We start from the raw sequence: 20,517 nt of genomic DNA on the forward strand, positions 1-20,517 counted from the left end.
TTTAAGTTTATTCTTATTTGTGAAGTGGTTACCTCTTAGAACCAATAAAAGCTCAAGTAATTTAGTTTGCCATTCAAATAAGAATTGAGCTGAAATTTAGTTTTATATATTAAAAAAATTTTTCCAGTTAAGATTTTTGTTTGTTTAAGATTTTGTTTGACACAGAAAGCAGGGAAATAATTTTTCTATTTATTACAGGTGAGTTCTGTTTTAAAGAGAATTAGCAGTTTTCAGTTGTTTTTTAACACAAACAAACTTAAATGATACTCACATAGGATATCTAGCAGGCAACATTTTATTAACTATATACTAGTTCTTAAAAAATACAACAAATGAAAACACTGTTGCATTTATGTATCTTCTTTAACTTTCTAAGCTTTGGACAACCTAGTTTAGACAAACTCTTTCTTAATCCTTACCCGTGATTCCAATTAGTTTTGTTTTACTAGATATTGTCTTAAAATTATGTGTAAACAGGGTCCTGATATCTGGCTTTTTCTTTCACATTTCTTCAGTTTTATCAAAAAAAATACTAGTATTGTAAAGACTAAGAAAATTATATATGAACACAAACATTCCTGTTATCCCTGAGATTTATCCTCTTTTTACACAGAGAAACAAAATGAGAGCTTTGTAATTTTTTTCTAGTGACCCAGAAGTAATATTGAATTTTGATAGTCTTTAGTATTTCCAAATCCTTTGTACAAAACTTTACTATATTTTCTGTCCTCCGGTCTTATCTGTATTACAGATTAGTTACTTAAAAATGTTTATTTAAAAAATGTTTTTAAGATATGTAATTATATGTATGTATTTATATGTAATTACCATATCTGCAAATGACTGCAAAAGTGCCACAAGTTGATTTGGAGGTGACAAATAATTTTAGCAGTCAATGAATTTACAAAATATGGGATCCGTGAATAGTGAGAATCAAATTTTTTTAATCAGTCTTGTACCTATAACTGATTTTATAGTTTTGCTTTTCTTACAGACACAAGTAGGACGTTTTGCACCTCAGTTCTCCGGATACCAGCAGCAGGACTGTCAAGAGCTATTAGCTTTCCTATTAGATGGATTACATGAAGATTTGAATAGAATTAGGAAAAAACCATATATACAATTAAAAGATGCAGATGGAAGGCCAGATAAGGTAAATTTGATGATATTATTGTCACCACTGTTATAATAATGTTATATCCCTGTGTAATATGTGTGTATTTTTCTTACAGATTGTTGCTGAAGAAGCCTGGGAAAACCATTTAAAAAGAAATGATTCTATCATAGTAGATATATTTCACGGGCTTTTCAAATCAACTTTAGTTTGTCCTGAATGTGCTAAGATTTCTGTAACATTTGATCCTTTTTGTTACTTGACACTTCCATTGCCCATGAAAAAAGAACGTACCTTGGAAGTATATTTAGTTAGAATGGATCCACTTACTAAACCTATGCAGGTAAATCATGATTATTTTCTTTGCATTTCTTACTTTTATAAAAACTTGGTGTTGAGACCTTGTGGCTCAAGTATAATTCAATAATAAGTTTATTTGTGTAAGAGATTTTATACACTAAATACTTTGGAAATTTTAGTACAGCTTTTTAGAATTTTGAAAAGGTGAGGGATGTGTAAAGTATTATTTATAAAAGCAAAATTCTCAAAGTCTTTTTCTTATGAAAGAAAAATGATAGGTTGTTCAATTTACAGTGTTAGGATTAAGTATGAGCTTACCAAAGATTAATAACATTATTTTTCCCATTTTCCAACTTGAACTTTAATGTTAATTATATATTTTTTCTAATGGCTGTTGGAAGTAGAACTAATAGCATACATTTTGATTCATGATTTGATAATAGTATACTTAAATACCTCTGATATTTAGGCATGTTAACTTGGAAGAGAAATGGAAATTTAGTTTGGCTATAAATACTTGCTTCACTAATGTTCTAAGCAAAGCACTATATTTTCTCCCTTCATTAATCAGTTAATCCTTCTCTGACACCTGAACCACCCTTAAAAAAAGTAGTTCTTCCTCTTCTACCTTCAGTTCAATTCTATTATCACACTTAATAAATTTTGTTATAACCTTTGGTTTACTTATCTTTTCTCCACTAGACCATGAGTTCTTTGAAGATGGGGACTTTGTAAATCTTTGTATTTCCAACCCCCATAACTTGTAGTACTACTGATGCAGAAATATTCAAAAATTATATTCATTGAAATATGTGTTGGGCACCTCATGAAATTGTAAAGCTCTGTTTAACAAACAGGAGACATGGTTCCTACTTTAGAAGACTGTTTCCTGAAGATCTTTAGCTTAGATTCCAACCAGATAGTGCAGTTTCTTAGAGCATTGTAGTTATAAACTGAGTGGCTTTAAACAATAGAAATTTTTTTTCTCACAATTCTGGTGGCTAGAAGACTAAAATCAAGAGTACCAGCATGGTTGGTATCTAGTACAGACTCTATTCCTGGTTTACAGACAACCTTGTCCTCACTGTGTTGAGAGAGAGCACAGTGAGAGAGAGCACCTGTTTGCACATAAGGTCTGTTGCATCTCCTTATAAGGGAAGTAATCCCATCGTGAGGGCCCCACCTTTTTGATCTCATAAAAACCACCCAAAAGCCCCCTCTCCAAATACCATTACTTTAGTGGTTAGGGTTTCAACACTAAATTTTAAGGGGACACAGTTCAGTCAATAGCAATATCATGAGATCTGTATGAAAGGTCTACTTTTGAGCAAAGTTAAAATCTTACCATTACTTCATGTAAGTGTTTGGGTTTACTCTTAACAAGGACACCATAAATGAAGTGTTCATAATAAAAGTATAGTCCTTTCATTCAGAGTGATTAAGGTCTAGTAAAGACTAGTCATACACTTAATGCACATTTCCCCTATTTCTTTTGCTACTTTATATGTTTCCTTCATGAACTCATTGAACCTGATGCCTTCATGTCAATATCTCATTCAGTAGTACTGAGAATATTGAGCAGGGTCAGAAAAGGCCTGCTTTTATTTTTGGCCAGGGGAATATAGGTTCACATTTCTTTTTTTTTTTTTTTTTTTTTTTTTTTTTAATTTTTTTTTTTTTAAAGATTTTATTTATTTATTTGAGAGAGAGACAGTGAGAGAGAACATGAGCGAGGAGAAGGTCAGGGGGAGAAGCAGACTCCCCATGGAGCTGGGAGCCCGATGTGGGACTGGATCCCGGGACTCCAGGATCATGACCTGAGCCGAAGGCAGTCGTCCAACCAACTGAGCCACCCAGGTGCCCCTAGGTTCACATTTCTAAACTCACACCCTTTAATAAGCATAAAATTATTAGTGTTCTTTTCAGTGGAAGGAAACAGTAACAATGCTAAACTACACTCGTACCTCCAGTTTGGAAATTTGTAAATATATGCCAATGAGTATAATGGAATGAGAGAGAAGCATAAACAATAAGTAAAATTTATCGCAACAAAAAAATAAATACACTGTTTTTCTACATTACATTTGTTAAAAACAGTATTCTCCCATGCTAGTAATACAAAGTAATCTTTATTACCTAGAGACAGATTGCATTCAAATTTCACATTAGCCTATAAGGCATGTACTGAATGTTCTCCCATAATTTGAGTTTTAAATTGTTTTCCCAGTAATATGAATTCCATTAGTATAGCTCTTTTTCTTTTTTCTTTTTTTTTAAAGATTTTATTTATTTATTTGACAGGGAGAGACAGTGAGAGAGGGAAAACAAGCAGGGGGAGTGGTAGAGGGAGAAGCAGGCTTCCCTCAGAGCTGGGATTGAGCCCAGTCCAGGACTCGATCCCAGGACCTTGGCAGCATGACCTGAGCCGAAGGCAGATGCTTAACTACTAAGCCACCCAGGTGCCCCAGTATACCTCTTTTTACACTTGGTGGCCAAAACTACAGATTTGTGGAGATTGGAGTCATGGTCATCACAAAGAATTGGGCATTTTTTTCCTACGTGAAGGCAGTAACAATTCAAATACAAAATGACGGGCTCATTAACAGTGTGCTTTAACCAGCTGGAGAGGAAAGGTAAATTAACCGAGTTAACTTACTTGATGAGTTGTCCCATCAATAAGTTGATTTAGGTCATAATTAGTAATTGTATTGAACATGTATTGGACTCCCCCCATACTCTGCGAAGTGCTGGAAATCAAAGGTGTTCCTGGTTCTTGTTCCCAAGAAGCTTTTCATACAGTGTGAAAAATGCTGTGATAGTGTACTGTAGGAGTATACAGGAGTGACATACCCCAACCTACCAATACACCTGTGTTGAATCCTGAGGATGATTAGGTTTTAAGCGTGTGAAAGCTGGAAATAAAGACATTGTAGAGAACAAGAATGGGATATACAAAGAGCTAAAGGCAAAGAGGATGTAGCCCACATATGGAAATTATAAGTAGATAATATGGTAAGCAGAAGTGAGCTAATAAAGAAATTTGCTGCCATGAAAGGAAGTTTGGACTTCATCCTAAAAATGAGGGGAGCCATTAAAGATAATTAAATGAGAGATTACGTGACCGGATTTGTATTCGAGAAAAAAGACCCAGGCTAGTGCAAAGATTGGATTGGAAAAGCTTAGGTCAGATGTACTAAGACCATGTAAGTGAGTTTTGCAGTGATCAGATGATAAATGAAAAGGGCTTGAGCTTTTAAGATTAGTGTCAGGATGGCAGTTAGAACAAATAGTTGAATACAAGAAGTAAAAATGTTTAAGTGCATTCAAAGATGATGCCAAGCTTATTGGGTTGCAAAACTGAGGAGACAGAGGTGCTATTTGTTTTAATGGGATATAGAGGAAGAAAGGTTTAGAAAGAAACCTGTTTTAATATTGGATATGCTGACCTAACATGACCTAAATCTGCGTTAAGTATTGTACATGTTGAGGTGCATGAGGAAAATTTAGGTAGTTGGCATTGAGTTTCTCTATCTAGACTGGAGGAGAGACATCTGTGCTTGAGATAGAAAGTGGGCAGTGAACTCTATGAAAATAATAAATGTCTTAGAAGGATGAGATTCCTTAAGGATAGGGTGATCCTGTAATGTATCATCTAAACCAGAATTCTCTTAAAAATAAAAGGGGCCATTATTAATAATTATACTAGGACAGCAGGCTCATCCAGGACTGGCCAGAGCAAACTGGGGGGGTATATTGTCACCTGTTCTAAAGAGAGCCTATACAGTCAAGAAGAGGGCTCAGGGGGTGGGGGAGGGTAGCGTCTGGGTGACTCAGTACGTTAAGCCTTTTATCATCTGCCTTGGGCTCAAGTCATGACCCCATTGTCCTGGGATCAAGTTCCACATTGAACTCCTTGCTCAAGGAGGTGCCTGTTTCTTCCTCTGCCTTCTGCTCCCCCTGCTTGTGGGCGTGTGCGCGCTCTCTCTCTCTCTCTCTCTCTCTCTCTGACAAATAAATAAAATCTTAAGAAGAAAAAAAGATTAAGGGTAAAATTCTAAAGGAATTTGACAACCTTGGTAATGGGTAAAAGAAAGAAATGAGGACAAAAGCCTAGGGGTGGATTGATAAGTGAATGGGAAATGAGGAAGTTAAGATACTGTAGACATTACTTTTAGCAAGGTTATTTATAAAGCAAATGAGAAAGGGAGATAGAGGGAAGAGGCAGTGAAGGAGTGGTTTATTTCATTCTTTTTTCCTTTCTTTCTTTTCCTTTTTTTTTTTTTTTTTTTTTTTTTTTTGGAGAGGCTTGTAAATTATTTCACTGCTTATATAAGGATCAGAACAAAATGGAATAAGGACTGATTGCTGGTTCCCAAGGAAATGGAACATGATGAGATTCAGAGCATAGATGCTAGGTTTAGCCTTAGATGGGAAGGGTGACACCTGATTCTCTTTCCTATGTAGAAAAAGATGGAGAAAAGGATCTTTTAGAAGTTTGTTGAAGGACACAAAGTTGGAGATTTTCCTATCCAGTAACCTCTTTTTTACTTTTTTTCTTTTTTTTTTTTTTTTTTTTTTTTTTTTTGGTATTCTGTAGACCGTGAAGGGAGAAGTGGTGAAATAGGAAGCCTAAGGAATGGTGAGGATTTTATATAGTTACTGAGAGAAATGAAGGAAGAAGTAACTAAGGGAGGCACAGAATTTCTGGCTAGTGTTGAACAATCAGTTAAGACTTGGGCACTGAGAATTTGTAGCAAACCAGTCTCTAAGTTGGTCAGTTTTCTCCAGCATATCAAACAGCTCTAAGGAACTATAGCAAGAATAAAATTGAATAACAAAGTAGTTAAAGGTTTTGCAGTGCAGTAGTTGAAATGATAAATCATGTAGGATCTGGATGGAAGGCCATGAAGACAGTAGGAAGCTGGAAAACCAGGAGAAGATTGAGAATTAAAAGGACTAAAGCTCTAAGTGCAAGCCAAGAATGGGGAAGAACAAGTTTCCAGGAGAAGTAATTAATGGTTAGTCAGTAGCCTGATAAAGAGTTTAAGAAACTGGAGGTGGAATGAGTTTATGGCAAGGTGCAAGAAGTGAACTACAGTTGAATGTAAGTGTGGGTCTTTGAATCAAAGATCCAGGGGAAAATAAGGCTAATTTAAATTATCCATAGAGACATTGCCAGCGAGGATGATGGTAGGATTGGAGAAAGACACTGTAAAACAACTACTAAGTGAATGTGAGGAAGCAACCGTGAGTTCATTTTCATCTACTGAGTATTTTTTCCAAAGTAATAAATTTATTACAATTTTTTGTTTTTTTAGTACAAAGTGGTTGTCCCCAAAATTGGAAACATACTTGATCTTTGTACAGCATTGTCTGCTTTGTCAGGAGTACCTGCAGATAAGGTAAGGTATTTCTGGGTTTGAAGAATGTAAACTGGAGTTTAGTTTTTCAGTGATGTAAAACCAGCTTAATAGAAATTTATTTCCTTTTAGATGATAGTTACTGATATATACAATCATAGATTTCACAGAATATTCGCTATGGATGAAAACCTTAGTAGTATTATGGAACGGGATGATATTTATGTGTAAGTATAAAATTCATTGTGCAAAATATTAATTGGGAAAATTTCAGAAGAAATAACATAAAAGTTTTCAGAGTTTATGGTCAGTTTTGTCCTTATAGGTTTGAAATTAACATCAATAGGACAGAAGATACAGAGCATGTGATTATTCCTGTTTGCCTAAGAGAAAAATTTAGACATTCAAGTTATACCCACCATACTGGTTCTTCACTTTTTGGTCAGCCTTTTCTTATGGCTGTACCACGAAATAATACTGAAGATAAACTCTATAATCTCCTGCTTTTGAGAATGTGGTAAGTGTCAGACAATTCTACATTAACAAAATGAGTGTTAGAATAGTCAATAAAAATAAATGTATAGTGTACTATCAGAATATAATTTGATAAGCCCATATTATCTCAACTGTGTTTAAACAGAAATTTACAAAATCAAATTATAGTTTAATTCAGTTTGTTGATCATGTAAAAACACATTATTTAGGTAATTGCAAACCCAGAAAGCATGGTTCTTTTAGCTGTTTTAAACCAGAAGTTTGTAGTTGGAAGAAAATAGGAATTTGTCATGTATGCACTCTGACATTATAACAAATTTCAGATGCTTCATTTCTTTATACACATTGCTGGTTCAGGAACTCCTACAAATGGTTTTATTTAAAAGAATAAATTTTCAGGGTTGAGAGTATTTTAAGCCAACCCATTTTTGTCTTCCTAAAAACCTTGATTTGAAATGTAATCAAAACTGCCATTTGATTCCTTTGGTTTTATCCTTTGTAACTGACACATTCTTTCTGGCATACCTATTTTAATCATTATAGTCTCATAACCCATACATAAAGATCACATTATACAGTCATTAGTGATCTTAGCAATAATACATACATCACCTAAATGAGGATATTTATACAATAATTTTAAGTCAAGAAATTATTTGCCACATACTTTTTTTTTAAGTTTTTTTTTTTTTAAGATTTTATTTATTTATTTGATCAAGTCCCGCATCAGGCTCTCTGCTCAGCAGGGAGCCTGCTTCCTCCTCTCTCTCTCTCTCTCTCTCTCTCTCTGCCTGCCTCTCTGCCTACTTGTGATCGCTCTCTGTCAAATAAACAAATAAAATCTTTAAAAAAAAAAAAAAGTACTGAAAGAATGGGGAAAAAAATTTTTTTTTTTTAGTTTTTACCATCATAGAACTAAATTTGTATGATTTCTGATTTTATTTAAGCCGATATGTCAAAATATCTACTGAAACAGAGGAAACTGAAGGATCCCTACACTGCTGTAAGGACCAAAATATTAATGGGAATGGCCCAAATGGCATACATGAAGAAGGCTCACCAAGTAAGACTTTCCTGTTAAATTTTATAAAACCTTTCACTTGGATTATTGCCTCAGAAAAAAAGAAGATGGGGATTAAGGAACTAAGAAAAATCTCTCCAAGCCTGGGAAAAATATTGTTAATATTAATAACTTTTAAATGTAGCATTGGGTTTATTTAAAGACTTCTAATGTCTAAAATTAGGTGAAATGGAAACAGATGAGCCAGATGATGAATCCAGCCAGGATCAAGAACTTCCCTCCGAGAATGAAAATAGTCAGTCTGAAGATTCAGTTGGAGGAGATAATGATTCTGAAAATGGATTATGTACTGAGGAAATTTGCAAAGGTCAAATCACGGGACACAAAAAAAGATTGTTTACATTCCAGTTCAACAATTTAGGCAATACAGATATCAACTACATCAAAGATGATACCAGGCATATAAGATTTGATGAGCGGCAGCTTAGGCTAGATGGTAAGTATGAAAACTGGCTTGAACACTGAACTTGACCAAAGTATGTTATTATTTTAGGTGAAAACTGAAATTCAATAGTCATGAAAAATAACATTCACTTATCTATATAAAATCTACATATCTTAAATGAGAAGTCTTAATTTCTAAGCGTACTAAAATACAGCACTGCTTATTAAATGGAGGTTAGACTTATGCTTAAGTTTTCTATTTTTTTTTAACTCCTTAAATTTTTAATGACTTGGAAACAGCAAGTAGAAAGGTAGTCCAAGTAGAAGAGATTGTTTATTCTAGTATAGATCTTAACATTAAAATATACTCATTTTAATGAAGGCATATTAAGTTTTAAAGAAAAAAAAAATGTGTTTTTCATCTTAGAAAGATCTTTTCTTGCTTTGGATTGGGATCCTGATTTGAAAAAACGATATTTTGATGAAAATGCTGCTGAGGTAAGTCATCACTCATTCCATATCTACCCAGGTTGATTGCAGTTTTGTTACTTTCTTTTCCTTCTACCAAGTATGGTTATTTTGCTAGTAGAAAAATGGTTATGTACTAGAAAAGTCTTATTGGTTTACAAACATGCTTTCTATTAACAGTTTTAATCATCCATGTAGGTGTGTATAGAGAAGTTTTTTTTAGAAGAGTGGTATAAATCTCAGCTGAAATAAGCTTTATAGTTCTTTTGAGAAAGTTTAGGAGTTTTTCATTGCTATTCATAGTAAGATGGTATCACTAAAATGAGTTTTGTTTCATTTGTTCTCTTAACTCAAGAAATACTTCTCTTTAGGATTTTGAAAAACATGAAAGTGTGGAATATAAACCTCCTAAAAAACCCTTTGTGAAATTAAAAGATTGCATTGAGCTTTTTACAACAAAAGAAAAGCTAGGTGCTGAAGATCCCTGGTAAGAGACAAAGTTAAAAAATTGCATCTGATTATTTTGTAAGGATTTGTACTGAGGTATGTGATATATCAAGTTGAAAAAGTAGTAACTAAATTCCTTTTGATATTTTAAATAATAAGCACTTCTTTAAAAATAGTCTGTTAAAAGTGATTCGAGGGGCACTGGGTGTCTCAGTGGATTTAGGTTTCTGTCTTTGGCCCAGGTCACAATCCTAGGGTCGTGGGATCAAGCCCTTTATCAGGCTCCCTGCCCAGTTGGGAGCCTGCTGCTTCCTCTCCTCCCCACTTGTGCGCTCTCTCACTTTATCTGTCACTGTCTGTCTCTCTCTCTCTCTCTCTCTCTCTCTCAAATAAGTAAATAAAATCTTTAAAAAGAAAAGTGACTCAGATGTTTAGAAGTATTATTATAATGTTAAGCTTTAATCTTTTTACTGTATTTTCTACAGTAGCAATTTTACTATGGATAATTTTAGTTTTCCCAAGAATTTTTTGCTGTGCAGCTATTTTGATAGAAACGTTTTTAGGAAAATCATGTTTTGTGGTGTTATTAATTCCATTAGAGCCCAGAAGTTTTGAGATTTTCTAATACTTATATCTCAGCATAGTTTTGTATTCTTTTAGCTTACTAAAATGTAAATAATCTAGCCTTCATCATTTCTTTGAATACCTATATACATATTAATTTATAATATTCTAAATTTGATTTACTGAAGATACATACATATATATATATATATATATATGTATATCTAATTCTGATGTATATTAGGCACATAGTAATTGCCCACTGAATAAATGTGAAACTTGCCAAGCATTTTTTTAATCTATTATTTTCATTACCTTTAGCAAGCTTTGAATATTTCACTTTATTTTTAGGTATTGTCCAAATTGTAAAGAACATCAGCAAGCCACAAAGAAACTGGATTTATGGTCCCTGCCTCCAGTACTTGTGGTACATCTCAAGCGATTTTCTTACAGTCGATACATGAGAGACAAACTGGATACTTTAGTTGATTTTCCAATCAAGTAAGTTTTGATTATGCTTTATAAACATTGGGCAACTGTAGGTTCGTAAAATCATCAGATAGTATTGGATCCAACTTCAGTTTTTTAGTGTATTTATGAGTAGTCTGAAAAATTTGTAAGGATCAGTAAAAATTTTTATTCCTTTTTAGATATTTTTCAGAGAGGGGCACCTGGGTGGCTCAGTGGGTTAAGCCTCTGCCTTCAGCTCAGGTCATGATCTCAGGGTCCCGGGATCAAGTACCACGTCGGGCTCTTTGCTCAGCAGGGAGCCTGCTTCCTCCTCTCTCTCTCTGCCTACTTGTGATCTCTCCCTGTCAAATAAAATAAAGTCTTTTAAAAAAAATAGATACTTTTCAGAGAATAAAGAGAAAATATACCTTTTAAACAGAATAAAAGTAATTCTGTATTATATTATTATATGGGTTCATTGGCACTGTTTATAAATAAATCTAAGATACTCTGTGGGATCGTACTGATTTTATTTTTTCCTAGGATATATTTCATCATTAATAATCAGTTATTCCTAAGTACACTTTTTTACAAAGACTGAGTGTGAAACAGAATAATGTAATTGTTGAAAAGGATGATACCAGTAGTATAATCAGTCATCCCTTTTGTGTCATACTTCAGTTTATTGCATTGGTCAGAGTATTACATCATTTTTGTAAAAAGTCTGGAGACAGCATCTTTGTAGTCCTTTATTTTTTTCTAAACCTTTCACTAAATTTAATTGAGAATTCATAAGGACAAAAATGAAATTGTGTATTCTTGTTCACATGGTCCAGGAAGGACTTCATCACGCAATATTTTACAGCAATAACTTGGTACTCTCCCATTTTGCTAAAAGAACATTGATAGTATTCTTTTATATTTTGTATTTGTGCACCAGGTGTTTGAAACAGTTAACAAGTAGACACCTGCCATTGGCAGGTGTGTGTGATTAGAAAGAAATAGAGGTAATATTGAAAACATTCTTTGGATTGCTTATTCTGATTGGTGTAAAGTTACAATTAAAAACATTTTGCAGTTTTTTACCAGAAAAAAAATGGTAATTTTCTCCTTAACAAAATTATGAGCCATCAAAGTTTTCTCAAGTTTTTTATAGCATTAAAAAATATATATATATAGCATTTTAAGTGCAAGAAGAACCAAAGTAATGATAAGCTGGAATCTGTGAGATATACTTGAAATTTTATTCATTATTGCTTTTTAATGATGCAAGTCCAAAAAAAACAAATAATGATAAGTTATAAAATGGTCATGTTCCAGTTTCATGCATGACAGATTACAAACAGTTGGTTGCATTTCAAAAAATATTGCCCACTTGGGGTATATAGATCATCAGAACCAGAGAAATGTAGAATAATCCTTAAAGATGTAATTACTCAAAATGACTTCAGAAATATGAAAAATTAAAAGGGTCAATGGCAAATGGTGATGACTCTTTTACTATATACTAGAGAGTTAAGTGTATTAGCATAAAACATAAATCTGAATAAACAGCAGTCAGTAGACAATTTTAAAATTCCTAGCCCCTAAGAAAAATTCTTGCCAAAATATTCAAAACTTAGAGGTGTATGCATATTTTTGGTGTGTGTGTGTGTCTGTATATATATATAAAATTATATATATGTTTGTATTTACACATACATATGATATGTTTTACAGTTATTTGACTCTTATTTCTTTAGTGAGGGAGATTTTTTTTTTTTTAAAGATTTTATTTATTTATTTGACAGAGAGAAATTACAAGTACACTGAGAGGCAGGCAGAGAGAGAGAGAAGGAAGCAGGCTCCCTGCTGAGCAGAGAGCCCAATGTGGGACTCGATCCCAGGACCCTGAGATCATGACCTGAGCCAAAGGCAGCGGCTTAACCCACTGAGCCACCCAGGCACCCGAGATTTTTTATATAAATGAGAGTCAAGCAACATTGACAGAAGATAATAGAATTCATGACACTTAGAGAAAACATAAAACTAACTTGATCTCTTTGTTAAACAGTGACCTGGATATGTCAGAATTCCTAATTAATCCAAATGCAGGTCCTTGTCGCTATAATTTGATTGCTGTTTCCAACCACTATGGAGGGATGGGAGGAGGACACTGTAAGTTGACAGTTTACCATTTTGCTAAAATCATGATGTTTGATTACTGTAGACTTTTTCCTTAAGATATTTATTAAAGGGAAAGGGTAGAATGCCTGGCTGCCTTGGTCAATAGCATGTGACTCCTGATCTTTACTTTTTTTCTCCTCTGTTGAAGTATATAATTTATAATTAAAGCTATAAATTTCCCTCTACTGCTTTGTCTTTATTCCATTAACTTTGAAATGTAGTATTTTCATCTACTTTTAATTCTGTATATATTTTTAATTTCCTTTATTATTTTCTTATTAGTCCAGGGCACTTAATCATACGCTTTTCCAAATGTATGGTTTTTTAAAGCTCTCCTTCTGTCTTAATTTTGATTTTATTACATAACAGTTGGGGATACTACCTGTGTTATATTAATCCTTAGTTTATTAAATTGTTCATGTACCTTAATACATGGTCTGTTTCTTAAATGTTTCTGTACCTGAAAAACGTATGTAGTTCCTGTCCAGACATAGAATTCTATATTTCTCTTATATTTGAAGCTTATTAGTTATATTCAGATATTTGTTATATTTCTTAGAATTTGTCAGGATTCTTATTAAAATGTTGATTTATCTATCTCTACTAATAATTTTATTAATTGTTTTACATTATTAGTTGCATTTATGTTTGAAATGGTAGCTCTTCTTTCTTGTTCCTTTTACCAGTATTTGACATATTTTTTCTTTTGGTATCACTTGGTTTGCAAACTCTAGGTGCCTTTTTGTTCAGTTTTTCTCTTATAAATCATTTTATTGTTAGATCTTGTCTTTTTATTCAGTGTTTATTTTTACTTATGGATACAGTGGTCTGCAGTTCAGCTGACAAACTTACAACCCACAATAGGCTCCACACAGAAGAGCAGCAATTTTGTTTTGTGAGGGGTAGAACTATTTAGAAGATATAACCTATAAAGTGTCACTTTTTAGAAGCTATGATGACAGATAATTATTTTGCAGACATTTTGCAACTTTGTTTCCTCAGTTATTGGATAGTTAAGACAAAGCATGAAATGTGTAAAGGGGGCATTTTTAACTTCTAATGATAAAGCAGATCTTTAAAAGTTGTACAAATAAATTACCTTTTTTTTCTTGCTCCGTATTTTCGTTAAAGACTAAAAAATATTTTGATGTAAAAACTACTACAAGTTAATAGGATGGTATTGAAAAAATATTTGTCATACAAAATTTAAGTTACGATTAAATAACTTGGGTTTAAATGCTGGGTTTAAATGCTCACTCAACCTGGTGAAAGCTTACCAGCTTTACCGTTACATATTAAACTTCTCTTAATGTTTCACTTTCCCCATTTCTAAAGTTAGAGGAATAATAATACCTTCTCTATGAGATAATACATGTAAAGTACATAGCACTAGAGCTGGTCTACCATAAGCACTACATAAATATTAATTCCCATGTATTGTCATTAGTGTTATTCTGTGAACTGAAAAATAATAAATCTATTCTGTGTGTCCTTGGGATGAAAAAGTCACAAATTTCAATGTCTTTGAAAATTATCTTGGGCATTTAGATTGTAGGAAATATATTAAAACCTGTAATCAATGGAATCAGTTGAATGTGTAATAGGTCTTTAGGTCTTGTGTAGATGATTGTCATGTAATTTTAATATGTATTCCTTATATAGATGATTGTAAAGTTTTGCGGGTTCCCCCAGGAAACCATAGATCATTTCAGTCACAGAAGTGATTATATTTTTTCATTAGATACTGCTTTCGCAAAAAATAAAGATGATGGAAAATGGTACTACTTTGATGACAGTAGTGTCTCAACTGCATCTGAAGACCAGATTGTGGTAAGTATATTTCCTGAAAAATCACAAGAGCCACTTTATTTTTTTTTTTTAAAGATTTTATTTATTTACTTGACAGAGATCACAAGTAGGCAGAGAGGCAGGCAGAGAGAGAGGAGGAAGCAGGCTCCCTGCTGAGCAGAGAGCCCGATGTGGGACTCAATCCCAGGACCCTGGGATCATGACCTGAGCCGAAAGCAGAGGCATTACCCCACTGAGCCACCCAGGCGCCCCGCAAGAGCCACTTTAAAAGCTCCCATGAAACACTACAGTCTATATTTTAGCAGTTTCTAATAGTTAAGAGATACTTTCTCTGATTTAAAGAAATGTAAAGTTGTCCTCTAAGTGGAAATTTGTCTCCAAATTTGCCTACTAAAAGAAGCATAAATTTCATCATGAAAAATGGAGTTTTCTAATGAAAATAATAAAATTTTCCTTTGGAAAGTAGGAAAGTAGGTTCAGACATTTGGGGACATTGACTACTTAGCATACTAAAATAGAAAAGGAAAAATCTTTAAGGGCCTTCTATTACCATACCTATGATTTTTAAAGTAAAGTCTTATGCTTTGTGACTCTTAAACATTTAAACTCAAAATTACATGGTTGGATGAAACAAATTAGAGAAATTTTTTTAAATTGACCTTGAGTATCTGTTACTTGAATATCTTCTGAATAGTAGAAAAATGAGGAAGTAATATCTGTTCATATTTGCATCAGTTTTTCAGCCACAGCTGGAGCCAGAATATTGGCATTTGTTTTGCTTCCCAGTAGAGCATATTTTTATTAACAAATATTGATTAGTGAGGGGATGACAAGTTTATTCTAAGAAGAAAGCGAAGACTTGGCTTAATAAGGGTTTATTTTTCTATTAAAGTTTGTATTCCTAAATTTTACTGTTTGATCACAATAGTACAAAGAGTGAGAAATGTAGTATTTGTTCCTGTGAGCATGGAGCTCATATTTCCCAGTTTAAATTTTACATTCTTTGAGGACAGAAACTAGCTTTTTCATTAGTTTGTAGTGCCTTAAGTCTTCAACATATATTGTCCAGTTTAATAAATTAATTAACTTCTGAGCCCTATTATTGACATAGTTTTAATCCATTGTTGTATGAACAGATATGAAATAATTTTGAGTTGTTTCTTTACAGATATCTTATATCTTTATCTATGTGTGTATATATATTATGTACTGTTACTTAACTCCCTAACAAAGAGACTTGAACACTAATGTTTTTTAAATATGTATGTGCCTAAATTAATTATATTTCCAGTTTATATTTAGACTCCTAATTTCAGGTCTCAACCATCACTTTTCAGTTGTGTTCTTCTCTCTAGATCTCCCAACCAAAACATCCTGAAATTACCTACAGTGATGATACTTCATGTAGTCAGCAGGTATTTGAGTACCTTCTTTATATAGGACTCAATTCTAAACAAGATTAAAAGACAGCTATTTCTGACTTGAAGAGGCTGAAAGTCCAGAAATGACAGAGAAGTAAATTAACAGTTAAATCATAAGTACTGTTAAACATCTTGACTGCATGGAAATAGGACAGCCATCTCTCCATTGATTTAGGGTTTAGAGATAGGACCAGTGCAGGGAAGATTGCATGAGAAAGTGGTGTTTGACCTGAGTCTGCAACTTTAAAAATGGAAGTAAATTAAATGAAAGAAGTAAAGGTGTTCTAAGCAGAAAAGCAATACCTACAAAAGCAAGGAGGCATGACAGAACATGACATTTAGGAAAACAAATAATTTGGTATTATTGAAATAATTTGGTATTATTGAAAGGACATACTTTGCTATTATTGAAATAATTGGGTATTATTGAAAGGACATACTTGTTAGGAATATGGGGCAGAAATTAGGCTAAACTTAAACTTGGCAATTAGATCAAAAAGGATGATATTCTTCAGGGTTTAGAGCTTTTCTTAAAGACTGTGAGAAGCATGGGTGATTATTAAGCAATAGAACAGTATTAAATTTGGAAGGCAATGAAAAAAGAAACAGAAAGACCATTATAGCCTCCAGCTAAAAGAAGGTGTCATTCCTGCAATACAAGCTTCTAAATTTAAGTTTGTGGTATAACGTATAGAGACAAGATAGTTCCTTAATAGAATTATTAGAACTTGATCAAGATTGGATAGAAATACATAGAAATGCATAGGAAGAAGTTGAAGATGACTTAATTCAGCATTTACCACGAGAGGAAATATAGGAAGAATATTTGCTGTTGAAATTTGAGCTACTTATATGATAGCTTTGGGGAATTTTCCATTAGAAAGTGGGACTAATAGGACTAGAGTTCAGGAGTGAGAACTAGCTTTAGTTATAAATTTGCATTATTGGTCTTAGATAGCAGTTGAAGCCATAGGTTTGAATAAGTCACCTAGTGAGAAGGTAAAGATTGAGAAAGAGTTGACAGAGGACAGAAAGTGATTTTTTTTTTTAAGGTTAGGACTTAATGAGAACACAAAAAAAGAAACAACCATGGAGATAGAAGATCTAAGGAAAAATAGTGTCATAAATGCCAAAAATTATTTGATGCAGGAAAGAGGAGGAGTAAAGCATTAAATGCTATCGAGAGATTGACTAAAAGGATTTTAAAAAGCACCCATTTAATTTGTCTATAGCAGATTATTGCCTCTAGTGAAAGGCATTTCGTTAGAATGATTGGGGCAACAGATCATACTGAATTGAGGAGTGTGCATGAGAGTGAAAAATGAATATTCGACAGCTCTATCTGCCAGCCTGGCAACTAGAAGAAGGCAGTAGCATGAAGAGGGATTTAGGATGGGAAAAGACTTTTGAGTATTTGTTATGCCAAGAAGTCCACTAGATAAAGAACTTACTAAAGATACGTAGTGATGGGTGCCTGGGTGGCTCAGTGGGTTAAAGCCTCTGCCTTTGGCTCAGGTCATGATCTCAGGGTCCTGGAATCAAGCCCGCATCAGACTCTCTGCTCAGCAGGGAGCCTGTTTCCCCCTCTTTCTCTTCCTGCCTCTCTGCGTACTTGTGATCTCTGTCTGTCAAATAAATAAATAAAATCTTTTTTAAAAATAAAATAAAAAATAAAGATACGTAGTGATGATGAACGGAGCAATATCCTTAACAGTAGGAAAAGCTGGACTATAAAGCAAACTTAGAGTAATTAGTGTTAGAAAGAAGCTTACCTTTTCCTTAGAGATGGGAGGGAAGAAGCATAGAATTGTTTCATGTTAACTAGGTCGATCTATGAAATAGTTGCATTTACTTACCTATTCAACGAATGTAATAGAGAATAAAAATGCTAATTCTGGTGACTTTTCCTCCTTTATATATAGATGTCATCTTATATTTAAACCAATTTTAGTAACTTCCTTTTGACCATGTGGGATTTTTCTGTTTGATTTATGCCCTGTTTGATTTATGACCAAAATGGATTACCAGCTGAAAAATACATAGTATACTTAATGTGATCTTTGAGAATTTTGATGATTTTAATATGCTTTATTTGTTTCAACAGTCCAAAGCGGCATATGTACTTTTCTACCAGAGACAAGACACTTTCAGTGGAACTGGCTTTTTTCCTCTTGACCGAGAAACTAAAGGTGCTTCAGCTGCCACAGGCATCCCATTAGAAAGTGATGAAGATAGCAATGATAATGACAATGATATAGAAAATGAAAACTGTATGCACACTAACTAATGAAAGTTCTAGAAGCCATAAAAGAGAGACTTTCCTGCTGGTGGTATCTATTGAAATGATGAAGTTACCCACCACATTAAACAAAAGTCTGAGATGGGGAGTTTCAGATAACCGAATGTAAATCCTTTATCAGATTTTAACTTGTGCAGTACTTGAAGTGAAACACAATGAAAACTTTAACAGAAATTGTCTCTTAATACATTTACAGTCTTGTAATTACAAGCTAAATATATATAGGAAATCACAAATAAATCCCTTTTAAGTTTGCTGCTGTTTTGATGAATTATGTTTTCTTTAATTTTTTGGATGTGAGTTAATTGATGACAAATGTTAAATTTGTGGATGTTGGTCATTTATTTTGCTCTAATAATACTGCAAGAAAACTATGGCTGAACTTAGTTTTTGGATAATCTAGTTCATGTGCATTAGGCTGCCACATAATATTACTATAATATTTAGCTGCGGTATCAATGTGGCATAATACTGCAGTAGTATTCTTGGAAAACCAAATTTTCAAATCTATCCCTGGTAATCTACATGGGCCTATTAAAAAACCAAATCATGATATAAAAAACAATCTTGGAAAAGTTATTTTCTTTTGTAGTATCACTAAAAATCCAGAATATTATGTTCATCTTAGTGCTGTTGTGGAAACAGGTTCTAGATTTCACACTCCATCTAAAATGATTTTTCAGTTAAATGTAAGTATTTTTTACTGCTATTCGGATCTATTCCTTAGATACTCAAAATATTTTTCACTTGCTTTAAAATGTATATCTTTAATCTGGTGTGTTCCAAAATTAAAATTTTTGCTGTCTGTTTTTCTCTACCCCATTTTTCGGTAATTTGGCAACTTTTAGCTCTTCCAATTATTGTAATAGAAGGACAGACTTAAGGATATTCTGTATCCATAGTAATAACTACATCAAGCTTAGATGAGAAATTTTTTTCCTATACTGGCCTTTAAATCATTAATGGACAATTGGCTTTAAGGTAGGTCTGTTAACTTTCTTTGTGTGTTCCTGATGGAATTCACCATAGCCTTACAGCTTTTCTCAGAAGGTAACTTGTTATAAGAAAATTGGCATTGCATGTTCTAGAGTCAGAACCTGTATAGTAAATAAAGCATACAAACCTTGAATTTGATTTAAGTTCGCCACATTCAAGGATCCAGGATGCCAAAAATACGTGTGAACATTTGAAACATTTTTCATTTGCTGCTTTTTCCCTTTAATCTAGTTGAAAGAATGTATTGTCGATTGGCATACAATACTGCCTTTAATAGAAAATCTAAATGCTGGGGCACATTTCACATATCGACTACCTGAGAAATTGCTTTGTGTCCCACTGTTATTAAAGCAAAAAGTATAATGTTCTTCACTTGAACTAATCAAATACAATAGATTATAAATTGTGTATTGTAAATAAAAGTTCACTCTGTGAGTGCACATTTTTGGTAAATTATTTATTTATGTTAGCATTTAAAAGTTAAAAAAGAAAATGCATTTGACCAGGATAAATGAGGTATGTTGATCATGGCTTTGCTTTATACCTTGATATTAAAGCTGGTTTTTCATCCTGGTATTTTAAAAGCTGCTTTGGGTTTGTTTTTGTTTTTGTTTTTGTTTATCTTTTCTTTTCCTTTCTTTTCTTGCTTTTCTTCTTTTTTTTTTTAATGTAAACTAACCTCCTGCATGTCAGAGGTTAAAATTTTGTCTGCACTTGAGTTCACTTGAGTTTACATTTGAAATGTGCATGTTTATTTATACAGATTTCAATAAAGCTATTTAAGGCCTTATTTAGTCTTTTATTTCTTACTCTGAATCTTTTGATAAAAACCCCCTATTTTTAATGGGTGGGTGACTATATGATAGACTTTTTAGTTATTATATAATTAAAGATAGAAAAGAAAGCATGTCAGAGTAAAGCAGATCCTCTTAAGGATGTGTTTCAAAGTTGATTTTTAAATAATCATTAAACATTTATTTATGCACCTACTAATCACTGTTCTGTAGTCTTGAGATAGAGCCATAAAAAAGCATCCCTCCACTCACAGAGCTTGCAGTCTTTCTGCTGTCTAGCACCTAATAGACTTTTCATTTTTCTGAGGTTTACAGAAAAACCAAAATTAACTTTTTCCAGCCCTGGATTGTAGTTTCCACCCCAGTTGT

General features: G+C 33.2%; 1 protein-coding gene across 7 annotated transcripts in view; it reads left to right on the top strand.

Annotated features, from left to right (window-relative positions):
- USP15 (ubiquitin specific peptidase 15) overlaps positions 1–20,144 on the top strand; it is a 112,432-nt gene extending 92,288 nt beyond the window's left edge. For 3 of the 7 annotated variants that reach the window (XM_045071838.1, XM_045071839.1, XM_045071840.1), the window contains 14 exons: positions 995–1,153; positions 1,233–1,457; positions 6,733–6,816; positions 6,907–7,001; positions 7,100–7,291; positions 8,217–8,332; positions 8,514–8,786; positions 9,162–9,232; positions 9,574–9,689; positions 10,565–10,714; positions 12,717–12,820; positions 14,571–14,659; positions 15,994–16,053; positions 18,164–20,144. In XM_045071838.1, coding sequence (XP_044927773.1) covers positions 995–1,153; positions 1,233–1,457; positions 6,733–6,816; positions 6,907–7,001; positions 7,100–7,291; positions 8,217–8,332; positions 8,514–8,786; positions 9,162–9,232; positions 9,574–9,689; positions 10,565–10,714; positions 12,717–12,820; positions 14,571–14,659; positions 15,994–16,053; positions 18,164–18,346 — 1,917 coding nt within the window. In that variant the 3' untranslated portion in view covers positions 18,347–20,144. Of the gene's footprint in view, positions 1–994; positions 1,154–1,232; positions 1,458–6,011; positions 6,707–6,732; positions 6,817–6,906; positions 7,002–7,099; positions 7,292–8,216; positions 8,333–8,513; positions 8,787–9,161; positions 9,233–9,557; positions 9,692–10,564; positions 10,715–12,716; positions 12,821–14,570; positions 14,660–15,993; positions 16,054–18,163 lie in introns of those variants that run through there. The other 4 variants (XM_004766581.3, XM_004766582.3, XM_045071841.1 and 1 more) reach the window with 3 other exon arrangements.
- Positions 20,145–20,517: the final 373 nt, after the last annotated feature.

The sequence above is a fragment of the Mustela putorius genome, unplaced genomic scaffold (assembly GCF_011764305.1).
Source record: "Mustela putorius furo isolate JIRA1106 unplaced genomic scaffold, ASM1176430v1.1 tig00003988_pilon_pilon_pilon, whole genome shotgun sequence".
In the NCBI taxonomy this organism is placed as follows: domain Eukaryota; kingdom Metazoa; phylum Chordata; class Mammalia; order Carnivora; family Mustelidae; genus Mustela; species Mustela putorius.